Source organism: Carassius carassius, chromosome 15, assembly GCF_963082965.1.
Source record: "Carassius carassius chromosome 15, fCarCar2.1, whole genome shotgun sequence".
Taxonomy (NCBI): domain Eukaryota; kingdom Metazoa; phylum Chordata; class Actinopteri; order Cypriniformes; family Cyprinidae; genus Carassius; species Carassius carassius.
In genome coordinates, this window is record NC_081769.1 from 32,921,532 (window position 1) to 32,934,198 (window position 12,667).

The 12,667-nt window shown below is 37.7% G+C and overlaps 1 protein-coding gene across 1 annotated transcript in view; it reads left to right on the plus strand.

Annotated features, from left to right (window-relative positions):
• The first annotated feature begins 2,198 nt into the window (after nt 1-2,198).
• Nucleotides 2,199-12,667, plus strand: part of LOC132158925 (sodium/hydrogen exchanger 1-like) — a 52,253-nt gene continuing 41,784 nt past the window's right edge. Inside the window, exon 1 of the mRNA XM_059568552.1 lies at nt 2,199-2,706. Within this exon, the coding sequence (XP_059424535.1) occupies nt 2,466-2,706 (241 nt within the window). The 5' untranslated portion in view covers nt 2,199-2,465. The remainder of the gene's footprint in view (nt 2,707-12,667) is intronic.

Genomic DNA, 12,667 nt, shown 5'->3' on the forward strand with positions numbered 1-12,667 from the left:
ACAGATTTTTTTTTATTTTTACAAAGATATAGGCTATGTATAAGAGACAGTCAGTTCATTATTCAATCTGTGTGAATCGGTTACATGTGTGGCCAAAATTAATTGTGTCTAATGATGGCAAATAAAAACAATGCCTGTAAATGCATGATACAGTAGATCTTTTGTACACCAGCGAGTCATTTTAACTTCTTCTTCCTCATGATTATGGTTATCTGTGTTGTTTACTTGGTTCCAGTCGGGTCAGCATAAGCAAGGGGATTGAGAAACTACTAGTTGGTCTCACATGGCTATTTTGGTGCATGTTAGTTCACTTGGTTTCATTTAAAAACACATATGACTTAGATCCAATAACAGTAATTAGACGCAAAATGCACATTCCTGGCTGTGTGCCGAGCTGCATTGCAGTTTTCTGGATCTGTTGAGTCCCCTTCAGCCGAGACTGAAGGACAATCGGCTCTAAGCAGTGAAACTGTGATGGACAAACAGGATCGAGGGAGGGAACCTCACAGGTTCTTGGAAAGCAGCACAGCTAGTGTATGACTAACAATGGATTTGGAGGGAACAATAAACCACGAGTTTGTTGAATTGACTGAATCATCCTGTCACAGCAAGAGGGGTTGCCAGATCTGCGTGAAGTAATCAAACCGGTACCAAAACTCAACACAAACCACCCAGAAATCAAAGACAGTGATTTCAGATTATACATATTTATTTATTTATTTATTATTATTTAGCATTTAGGAGTTAGCATTTATTGAAAAATATATATAAGAAAAAAAAAAAGATTTAACCTGATCAATATTGTTGCCAGGTGCAGCCTAAATGCTACACATTTCAACTGTGGTAGGACATGCGGGTTTCTCGAATTATATATATTTACGTACCTGGCAATAAAGCTCCTTCTAACTTTTGACTGACTTCTGATTTCTGGGCACTCTCTGCCATATAATGGAACTCAATGGGGACTCAAGCTTTCAAGCTCAAAATGTCAAAAAGGGCTCCTTAAAATAGCATAAAAGTACCTTTCTGAAAGCTTTTTGTGATTAGCAAAATCTTTTTTTCTGAAAAACCATTCAAATACATGCAACATGTTTCACAACTATCTAGAACGTCTAACAACATTGCCATATGTAATTTAAAAGCAATGGTGTAAGAAAAGATTTCCTGTGAAAAATGATTTAAATGATAATATGCAAAAGAAATACTGAAGAGGACATACAGTGCTCTCTATTGACTACTATGATTTTTTTTTTAGTTGATAAAGCCAGTCGCTATTTACTTTTGTTAAATGTAAGAGTGGAAGAGTGTAACCTCATTTGTGTGCGTGTGTGTGTGTGTGTCTATATATATATATAGAGAGAGAGAGAGAGAGAGAGAGATTCCTTCTTTTTTTTTGCCATTTTAGCGCTTCACAGTCCCCATTCACTATCATTATATGGAAATGAGTGATTCCACTAAAGAAAGACCGTCCTATGTGTATAAAACGAGAGTATTGACAACTGTGGAGTTTGCATTTATGACGTTCCTTTTTTTTATTTTATTTTTTATTGATGACCATTTTCCCTTGTGTTCCATCGAAGAAAGAAAGTCGTATGATTCAGATTTATTTAAATTATTTATTATTAATTATGATGTTTTTTTCATTTAAATCCGGCGGGAAAACACGTGATCTGGCAACCCCAACGGTCAAAACCCCAGCGCCCCTCCTCCTCTCCGCTGGATGCCGCTGCTGTCCAATAAAGAGACCACTCCCATAGAATTGTAAAAACCTGCCCAAAGGGTGTGTTTTAAGAGCGCTACGTATATTTGCTCTGCATCACGCACTGCAGACATGGAAAAAGCAGCCGGTGTGTGTAAAACATTTAGTGTTCGCGCTAAATGACATCGTATAAGTTCTTTAAGGAGCGCTGAGGAGCTCGCGTGACGCTGCCGCGAATACAGCAAAGTCATCCGTAGTTCGAGCGACTTTTCCTCGTCGTCTGGATCGGGACAGTACAGCAGGTTCCGATGTTACCAGAACATAAAAACGACCAATATGAGGAAAACATGATTTGAGGACTGACTGTTATCGACGAGGAGTGTCTTGAGGTTGTCATTGAGTGTCCTTTCCACGCGGTTTTTCTGAGGTGATGATGATAATGGACCTTACAGTGTATGAACGCCTTCAGTGAATCTCCTCAGACCAAATATTTGAGTTGAGAGTGGATACCCGCTTATATTTCTATCTTTAAATGCAGGTATATATATATACACACTTACCTCTCTATATATCCTGGTTTGCGGTGTCTATACCTGGAGAGTGCTTTACTCAAGCCAGGAACCCAAAAGCCTTTCAGATTTCAGAGGTCAGAAAATGATCCAGGGGTTACCCAGTAGATTAAAACCAGAGCTAGTTAAAGAACTGACAGACTTGTTCAGATAATATCGTGTATCTGGAGAGACTTGATTACTCTTGATCTTCTATCATGGAGCTGAAGATGTTCATCCTGGTCTTGGGGCTCCTGGTGGGCTCCGGCTCTCCAGACATTGGCCCCAATCAGGGGAAGTGCTCTGACAGTCTGGACCCCGGGCCCCAGAATCAAGGGAACCACACTCTCACTCCGCATTCCAAGAAGAACTTCCCGGTTCTGTCTTTTGGTTATGATCATGTAAGGCTCCCCTTTGAGATCTCATTATGGGTTCTGCTGGCTTCACTCATGAAACTGGGTGAGTATGTTTATATTATGCATGTATGCATTATTGTATTCAGTGACGGTTATCTATCTATTTATCTAACACACATATTTAGTCTACACATAATGCACATATGTACATAAGTTGTACATACAAAACTGTCTATTGTAGTATACCTGCACATACAATTGTCAATTCATATATTGTTATTCCTTGCTTGTTTGTATTTTTTATTTTATTATGTGTTTTTGTTCTGTCGCTGTCATTCTGTTGCACCGTGGAGCTTCTGAAGTGAAGTGAAGTGAAGTGACATTCAGCCAAGTATGGTGACCCATACTCGGAATTTGTGCTCTGCGTTTAACCCATCCGAAGTGCACACACACAGAGCAGTGAACACACACACACACACACACACTGTGAACACACACCCGGAGCAGTGGGCAGCCATTTATGCTGCGGCGCCCGGGGAGCAGTTGGGGGTTCGATGCCTTGCTCAAGGGCACCTAAGTCATGGTATTGAAGGTGGAGAGAGAACTGTACATGCACTCCCCCCACCCACAATTCCTGCCGGCCCGGGACTCGAACTCACAACCTTTCGATTGGGAGTCCGACTCTCTAACCATTAGGCCACAACTTCCCCCACAAATTCTGTCACGAAAACAAATTCCTTGTATGTGTAAAAATATCTATCTATCTATCTATCTATCTATCTATCTATCTATCTATCTATCTATCTATCTATCTATCTATCTATCTATCCATCTATCCATCTATCTATCTATCTATCTATCTATCTATTGCCATCTGTCTATTCATCTATCTATCTATCTATCTATCTATCTATCTATCTATCTATCTATCCATCCGTCTTTCCATCTATCTGTCTATCCATCTATCCGTCCGTCCATCCATCTATCTATCTATCTATCTATCTATCTATCTATCTATCTATCTATCTATCTATCTATCTATCTATCTATCTATCTATCTATCTGACTGATAGAACACATACATTATAATATAAAAAATAATATGGTATAATAGCATTTATTTCCATCTTCAGTGGCTTTTTCATATTTTATGTGATCAACTATGTGATGGTATATAAAACCTAAATCGATAAAATATTTTGACGTGTAATATACTGTATTAAAATATAATGTTATGTATTTGGTGTACGTTATCTTATGTGTGAGTTATATCACTACATGCATTTATTGTGATGAAGTCTTTGACCCAGAGAGAGACCTTTAAATTAAGCTCTTCCCAAAATATTCCTTTTCACGCAGTGATGAAGTTGCACAGTCATCAGAACAGTTTTTGGTGTTGATGTCAGCATAAAGTCTGGTCCAGTTTGCAGTTTATCTGGACAAAGAACTGTCTGTTTATTCCGGAAGACCGACATGTAAAGTGACCAATGGAATGCCTGGCAGCTGTGCAGCGTCAGCCAATCAGCTCTTGTATTCTTGGTGTGCATCATGGCATTGAGAATAGAACAGTGGTAACCTGAGAATCCTACATGCTTGCTGTTGAATGATACCCAACAGTGTCAATTAGACACCTGACGTACTGCTAATTACAGTACATACTGACCCGAGAGTACTGGCTGCACCGGGCCGGTGTAATTAAACGCTTCGTGGGACAATGAAGCATTGTTTTGATAAGATGTGGGTGTTATATGGTTTATTAAATCATGTTATACATATTGAGTGGGTTATGAGGCGGTTAGTGCATAATGTGACGATTGTTGTCAGTGGAAGCAGAGAATGGTGAAGTTTTGGGGAAATACAGCAGACGTGTGATGCACAATGAGAGGAGAATGTTGGAGAAGAGGGTAGATGAGTTGCACACTTTCTTCCCATTTCCAGTTTATTACCCGTATTTTTCGGACTATAAGTCGGACCTGAGTATAAGTCACATCAGTCCAAAAATACGTCATGACGAGGAAAAAAACTTATATAAGCACTGGACTATAGACGGTTTCATTGGGCGCACGCGCCTGGACCTAAGTTAACTTCTGGTCTGTGTTGTGTATATTGGTCTGGCTGCGGTGCCTTCTACAAACGCAGTTAAAGTCAAGGTGATGAGTAGACTGAAGTTGGGGTCAGGTGGTTGTGCTGCGGGATGTGTTTCCCATACATTTATTTATTTTTGGAGACTCGCCACAATTTTAAAACTGATCGATTTTCAAAAAGGCTTCATTGAATAAACATGAGTAACGTTATGTACTGCACGTTTAATAATAATAATTCCTTACATTTATATGTTTAAACATCAAAACGAGGCACAGGTGTTTTTATATCGCTGTATTTCTGAAGGAAGACTTGCATGTTATATGTCTGATAAAACAGCGTGTGAGCGTAGCTCTGCTTTGTTTACAGCTGTTACTGGGGAAACCTCTGTTTCTCGCGCTTTGTCTATGCTTTAAAACATCTCCTGCTGGCAAAGAATGAATTTGCATTTTCATTAAGTCCACCTGATCCACGCAGCAAACATATTTTGTTTGTTATCAAAAAATATCTACTCTAGAGGGACTTGGCTGTTGTTATTGATTCTATTTTGAAGTCTACCGGAAGTTAAGTTAGGTCCACAAAAGCGCGCATGCGCAGTAACGTTTGTTTATGTTGTTGCCGTTGAAACCGTCTATAAGTTGCATTTATTTAGAACCAAGAACCAAAAGTAAACATTACCGTCTACAGTCGCGAGAGGGCGCTATATGCTGCTCAGTGTAGACTACAGGAGCACTGAGCAGCATCTCTGGCCGCATAGAGCGCCCTCTGGTGGCTGTAGATGATAATGTTTTCTCTTGGTTTATTTCTCCTGGTTCATGTCAAATTAATTTTGATAAATAAGTCGCACCTGACTATAAGTCGCAGGACAAGCCAAACTATGAAAAAAAGTGTGAATTATAGTCCGGAAATACGGTAGCTGTGACTGTTCTAGTTTTCTGACTGCTGAAGTCTGAAACCGTCTGCTTGTTGTTTTGTTGACATATCAATTCTCATTCCCAGCAGGAGTGTAAATTCATTGTCAGTTCAAAATTGTTCGATTTTCTTTCTGCTCAACGTTAAAATGTTGTTTCTGTCATTTACTTCCCTCTTGTGTTGTACTCTTGGATTTATTTATTAATTCTGAAAAATCTTCACCCGGATCTTTTCTGTGCGACAGTTAGTCCATCTGTCATTCATAAATTAGTCCAGAAGACTTATGCACTATATAAATGTTCTGAAGTCAAATGTAAGTTATTATTTGCTAAGTTTTTTACATGCCCTGGCAGCATTTTCAGTGGCTGTTAAAGCTAATATTTTTATTTTAAAGCTTTAGTTCAGCCACAAATTCAGTTAATTTATCTGTCAGTTGTCATCCCAAACCTTTATGGTATTTATTTGTGCATGTATGCAATGCATGGTTTTAAAAAAAAAAAATCTTCATCCAGATCTTTTATGGACTGCTCATAGCATGTCAATCATAAACTAGTCGCAAAGATATTACATATAATGAAATCTCTAAAGTCTTAGGTTTATGTGAGGGTGAGACACAAATGTAAGTAATTACTCACTGGCAAGATTTTTACCTAGCAGCATTACACTAGCAAATGTGACTATTTATTTTTAAAATATCCTCACAGATTTTTTTCTGAGCAACTGTGCATAGCAAGCACAGCTGTCAATAATAAATTAGTCCAGAAAACTCATCCACTACAATATTATATTATAAACCTTATAAAGTCATACTATAGGTTTATTTGAGGAAGATACATTTTTAGTTCTTATTCCCTGTTGAGTTTTTGGCTTGTCCTTGTGATTATTCACTTGCTTTCAGAGCTTTTCTTATTTGACATTATTTATTTATTAATCAGTACATCAGTCAGACTCTATTGTCCTAATCCCTTTGACTCTGCACCTGAATGCTGTTTTTGGTTTGGCTTTGTCAGATGGTTTTTATCAAATCCTCTGCATGTACTGTTTGTCTTGTCTCGCACGCTGTGTTCAGTCTGGCTCCTCTGCTGGTCGACAATATCATTGTCATTCACAGTGTTTACATCTCATCTGTCCAAATGAATTGGCGCCTCTGCCAGGGTTAAGCGTTAATGTTTCAGACTCTGTTCATTATTAATAAATGCTCATCATGGGGAGTGAGTGCCAAGTCTCACAGCCTGAGGACAGCGAGAAGTAGTTCGGGCTCATTTATAGCTCGTGTCAGATATTGGCATGGTGGAAATTGAAAGCAAACAGATACAGATACATGGAGTTAATACAAATACATCAGAAAAGTTTGAATGAAGTATTGTCAGATGGGTTTAGATTACATTAATTGCTCTGGTGATGTTTGTGGTGTTGTTTGGGAGAGCAGTAATTCAAGTTGCAGCTCCACAAGAGATCATGTGGAAATCTTCAACTTTAATAACTGGGAAAGCAGCCACTTATACCATTATGCTGAAAATGTGCCCGTAAAATGCATTCGTTGACCAAACACAATTTCATTGATGAATGCATTTAATGAAAGCTTCAAAGTAATATAGCTTTTAATTAAGCCAGGGTTTTCCAAACTAATGGATTTAGGGGGATAATGATTTGATGAAAAGCTAATATTTCATTAAATCCTAAAAACAGAATACATATGTAATTTAATTAATTGATAAATGATAATAATAATGAACTAATAGAAATAAAAAAAGTCATTTTAAAATCAAAATTTAACTCCAATAAAAATTTAATTTGTTTATCTGCATGTCACTATGTGAAATAATGGTGAACATGTGAATGTATTACTGAAATGTTATCTTAAAATATTTATTTGAAGTCCCCCTAGGATTTAATGTCAAAGGGGTTTGGCTAAATTAAATTAAAAATTAATTAAAAAATAAAAAAATCCCTTCCATAGTTTAACACGACACTGTTGTATCTAAAGTATTTAAATATTGTCTGTAAATATAAGATGAAGAAATAAGTCAACATATTTACAAAGAAAGCATCTTAGAATTCAGCTGTCACTTTGTTATCTGACTTATTTGTTCACTGTTTATTCTATTCTCTCCTTTCATTGATTCGTTACATGCTACCTCTAAACTGATCCGTGTGAACTAATCTCCCATGACCTCAGAGTGTGAAACCGGTTTAGGCTGTTGTGTAATGTCTGCTTGAATCAGTGTTTTGATCAGACCACTCGTTAGTTTGATCCGCTGATTAGCGCTCGGAGGCATTACAGCACAGCCGCTTCCCTTTCAGAGCAAACAGAGGGTGAAGAGGACAGCAAACATCCAAATCATTTTGATTATCCTTAAGAAGATCTTTTAGATTCTGTTGGGCCAGTTGCACTTGTAGCTCATGCATATGCATGCAAAGGTGCTGAATTTTTTTTAATACAAATGTTAGCCATCTGTTGATGGGATGTTCCCTATGATCAGCTGATGGTGGTCAGGACTTGTTGATTAGTATTTTGTTTAATCTTATCAGTATTAATGGAAACCAATTATTTGAAACTTGCTGGTAGACACCCAAGATTTGACCTTTGCCCTTTGCTCAACTCAATCATTGTATTATAGTTTTTAAGTAATTATTTTTAATCTATAACTTAACTAATATTAAAGAAAAATTGTATATGCACTACCATTTTTCTTTAAAGAAATGTCTACTTTTATTTCTTAAGGATGCATTAAAATGAATAAAATAACAGTAAAGACATTTATAATGTTACAAAGGACTTCTATTTCAAAGAAATGCTTTTCTTTTGAACTTTGTTTTCATCAAAGAATCCTGAAAATAAAAATGTTTCATGGTTTCGACAAAAACAACTTTTTCCAGCATTGATAATAATCAGAAATGTTTCTTGAGCAAGTTGAGCTGTAAATCAGCATATTAGAATGATTTCTGAAATCATGTGACACTGAAGACTAAGTAATGATGCTGAAAATTCAGAGTTAATTCACAGGAATAAATTACATGTGACAGTATATTCAAATACAAATCAGTTGTTTTATGTTTTTTTAATCAAATAAATACAGCCCTGGTGAGCATAAGTATAAAAAAAATTTTCTCTGCTAAGGCTGTGGAGTTAATCGAATGCAATTCTTCTGCGATTATGAACGCGATATTGCGTAGCTTGTGAGCACGTGATGGAGATTAGAACCTGCTTTACTGATGAGATGCACATGACAATCGCATGCGATTTAATTGCAAAGCCCTATGCTCTGCAAACTCACATTTTTCATTTTTATTTAGATAATGATTACAGATTAGGCTTGTTGCGATAGTCGGTGTTACCGGTGATACACGGTGTTTAACCCACCTACGGGTCATAGCACTTGACCACCGGCACCGTCCCCATTGTATTGAAGTTTTAGCCTATAGCAATAAAGCACTTAATTCAGTTAGTGACTACGTGCCTTCGTAATTTAGCGTAAGCGGAACGAGCGCCGCAGTAAAGCAGCAGGTGTCCGATTTCATTTATCATTTGAGGAGAGTGAGGCGAGCTAACTGGCAAAGGATGGCGGAAGATCTGGTTTCAAAGCGAACTGTTGCAATTTTAAATGAAGGTTTTTCGTTTATTGTTTCTCATTTAGCCTATTTATAATTTTTTTGTACGGTGTATGCAGTTAATAGGCCTACCTCTTTTTTTAACAGCTTAACGTGAGTTTAATTTTTATATTAGTTTTTTTTTGCACTTAAGTGTCCAGTGATTATTCGGGTAGGCTACCTTATTTAACGAAGTTTTTGATGTTCGTTCGTTTCATATTCGATGGTTGTGCGGTGTTTTTTTTTTTTTTTTTTTTTTTCTGAAAAAGGCAGGCACTTTATTTAACGAATAGTGAATTTTTGTATATAATTTCTTGTTTGATACTTGTGCAGTGGTTCGTTTGGTTAATAAATGCACTTTAAAGGTGTTTCATAAGTGCTTTTGTTTAGTTTTTGCATGGTGTGTTAAGTTATTATTCATTTTGCAATAAAGATGTGTGTAATACAAGCGAGTGTCTATTGTTTTGTGTATTTTTATTAAGAATAAAATAAATTAACCCATGATTAATTCAAACAAAAGCTACTGAATTGCCGCTAATTAAAGTGAAAGTAAATGGAGACTTGTGCACGTCTGCACGACCGCATTTTCGGCCACCCGAAATCCCCGACACGCAACCCCGGTGACACCGGGATTACCGTTTTTTTTACACGTCGATTAACCGGTGGAAAAAATCCGTCACCGCAACATCCCTATTACAGATTTTTCTCTGCTAGTTTCTATCCTAGTAACAGTTGTTGTCAGTGATAAAAACATGAAGATTAGTCACCTGGCAGCCAGTCCCAGTCTCTCACTGAGATGATGCTGTTTTTTTCCCTCGACAGGCTGTTCACTTGTGGCCAGGATCAATGTGACTCATTGGCACAGCCGTTACAAACACCTTTAGTGACCCTGTAATCAGAGGAGCGTAGCATGTGAATGAGACCTGAGTGCTGCTGCTTCTCTTTTGCATTTCTTGCCTGTTTACCCCTCAGATTTACATGCCAGATGTTTGCTTAGCCTGTTCCATCTGCCAAGCCAGAAATTTAACTCACTGATCCAACATCTATAGACTCAACTCAATGAAAAATAAAATAGAAAAGCCTTATTGCTTTGAAGTTGTAAATGCAGATGCATGCAGCTCTAATACATGAGTTAATGATAAAGCAAAATGGCATATTTCTACCCATGCACACTATATATCAACCCAGCCTTAGACCTTTAGAGGAGTCCTGGTGCAGACAGAGAGATCCGACATGCCCCCGAGCTCTCTGGAGGTTTCTCGTCCCTCGTCTTCTGCCAGGCTGCTCTCATTATCACACTCCCCATGGGCAGCCATGTGTTTCACTGCAGCTGAATGCCTGGCGACGAGAACAGTCTGCAGATTTCACCGTGCCCTTGAGAGCGTTCTCCGTGAATTTCCAGCAGCGATACCCACTAACGAGGGTTTTCTGTCCGGAACGAAGAGGTCGGCTGAGGACGGTTGTATAGATAGAATCTGTTCAATTGGAAAAGTAATTGGAAATTCTTGGTAGGTGAAACTGGCACTTCAAAAGTTTCACTTGAAACAAGAAAATAAAAAAATAAAATGTCTTTTTGATGTGCCACATTAGAAGATAATGTTAATTTTATATATTTTAATTATATTCTTTTATTTTATTTATTTGAATGTTTAAAATATGCATCATTATTCACTTGGCATTCAACCACAAAAGTAATTATTAAAATAGCTGCTATTAACATTTCCACAGTTTAAGTAGCTTGAACTTGCAAGATTTTTTATTTGGTGAATGCATACTGTTTACAAAATTAATATATGATCACACTGTAAAAAATTTTTTCACAGTTGTATGTAAAACAAAGATTATTGGAGTAGCACTAGGGCTGTCGCGGTTAAGAAATTTCCCCTGCGGTTATTATGGGTGGCTCAATAGCGCGATATGCGGTATTACCGCCGGGATTTTTATTTTATTTTATTTATTTATTTTTTTACGTACCTAATTTATCCTGATTTTGCTGCATACAAAGCTCTATCGTTGAGTTATGTAGCATACCGGTATATCATTGCTTTTTTAACTGACAGAGAGACACGTTTTAAAACATTTTTGTTTATTGTTAAATGCCAAACAGCAACAAGAACATGTGTTTCCAAAAAAAAAAAAAAAATCAAAGTGTATGTATTACACATGTATTTGCGCGCAACTTTGGAGGCCAGCGGAAATCTAGACTGATTATCGCGCCACCACTGGCCCACCAGGACACTGGAGTCACTCCTCATGCAGAAAGCTATGAGCTCGTTATCTGCTCATGCTCCCTTGGGTATGGGCACTGACGCGGAGGTTGTCCGTGACTTCAGCAGGTATGCCGGTTACTTTCACAGCTGTATTTTACAGATTTCGCAAAAGGCTTCAGCTTTTCCTAACTGTCGGCCGGTACAGGGGACACTCTAAAACGCTTACCGTGAAAAACGCTTAACATGGCTTAATGTACTAAGACAGTGAACCAAACTCACTAAAAATCATGCTAATAAAGTATACCATCTATAATAAATCAGATGAGCCCTGAATATGAATGCAACTCGTTTAATAACACATTAAGCCTTTTCCTCCCATAGAAAACCGTTATAAGAAAACGCTTAATGTGGCTTAATGTAATAAGATTTTTAATAAAGTATACTGTGTACAAAAAACAGATGAGCCCTGAATATGAATTCAACTCGTTTAATAACACCTTATGATGGTTTTCTATGGGAGGAAAAGGCTTAACCTGTTATTAAATGCGTTGAATTCATATTCAGGGATCATCTGATTTTTTTGTAGATAATATACTTTATTAATATGATGTTTAGTGAGTTTGGTCCGTTAATATCACTGTATTAGTACATTAAATCACGTTAAGCGTTTTAGAATGTCCCGATGACCTCAAATTAGATGTATTGCCGCATCACAGGTAGGGATGGGTACCGAAACCCAGTATTAAAATGGCCCCGGGGCTAAATTATGAAAGACCGTAGTATCAATAAGATCTGATGGTATTGGTTCTGCTTTCGGTACTATGTATTTTTGCTTAATAATGTTATCTTGCACATTTTATCTTACCAAACATTTCTAACTTGCGATATTATTAAGACGTTTGTCTGTGAAATCTGCGAGATCTCTCATGCGCGCCACGGAGGCTGTCTGTCAGTCACACACTCACACACACACACACACACACACACACAACAAGAACGAGCGTGGCGCACACACACGCATAAGGGGCCGATCACATATCGCGTCTTTTGCGCCCTCAAGTTCGTTATTTCAAATGTAGGTGCGCGGCATGCGCGCTCATAATGGAAGCGACGCGGTCCAGATGCTTATACTTCACTATAGTTGATGCAGACAACGCTGGTTGTCATAAGTGCAACAAAATTTTTGCATGTAAGGACGGAAACACAAGCAATCTGTTAAAGCATCTTTCAAAAGTGCATTATGTACAGACAGAGAAATGCAAAGTTTTC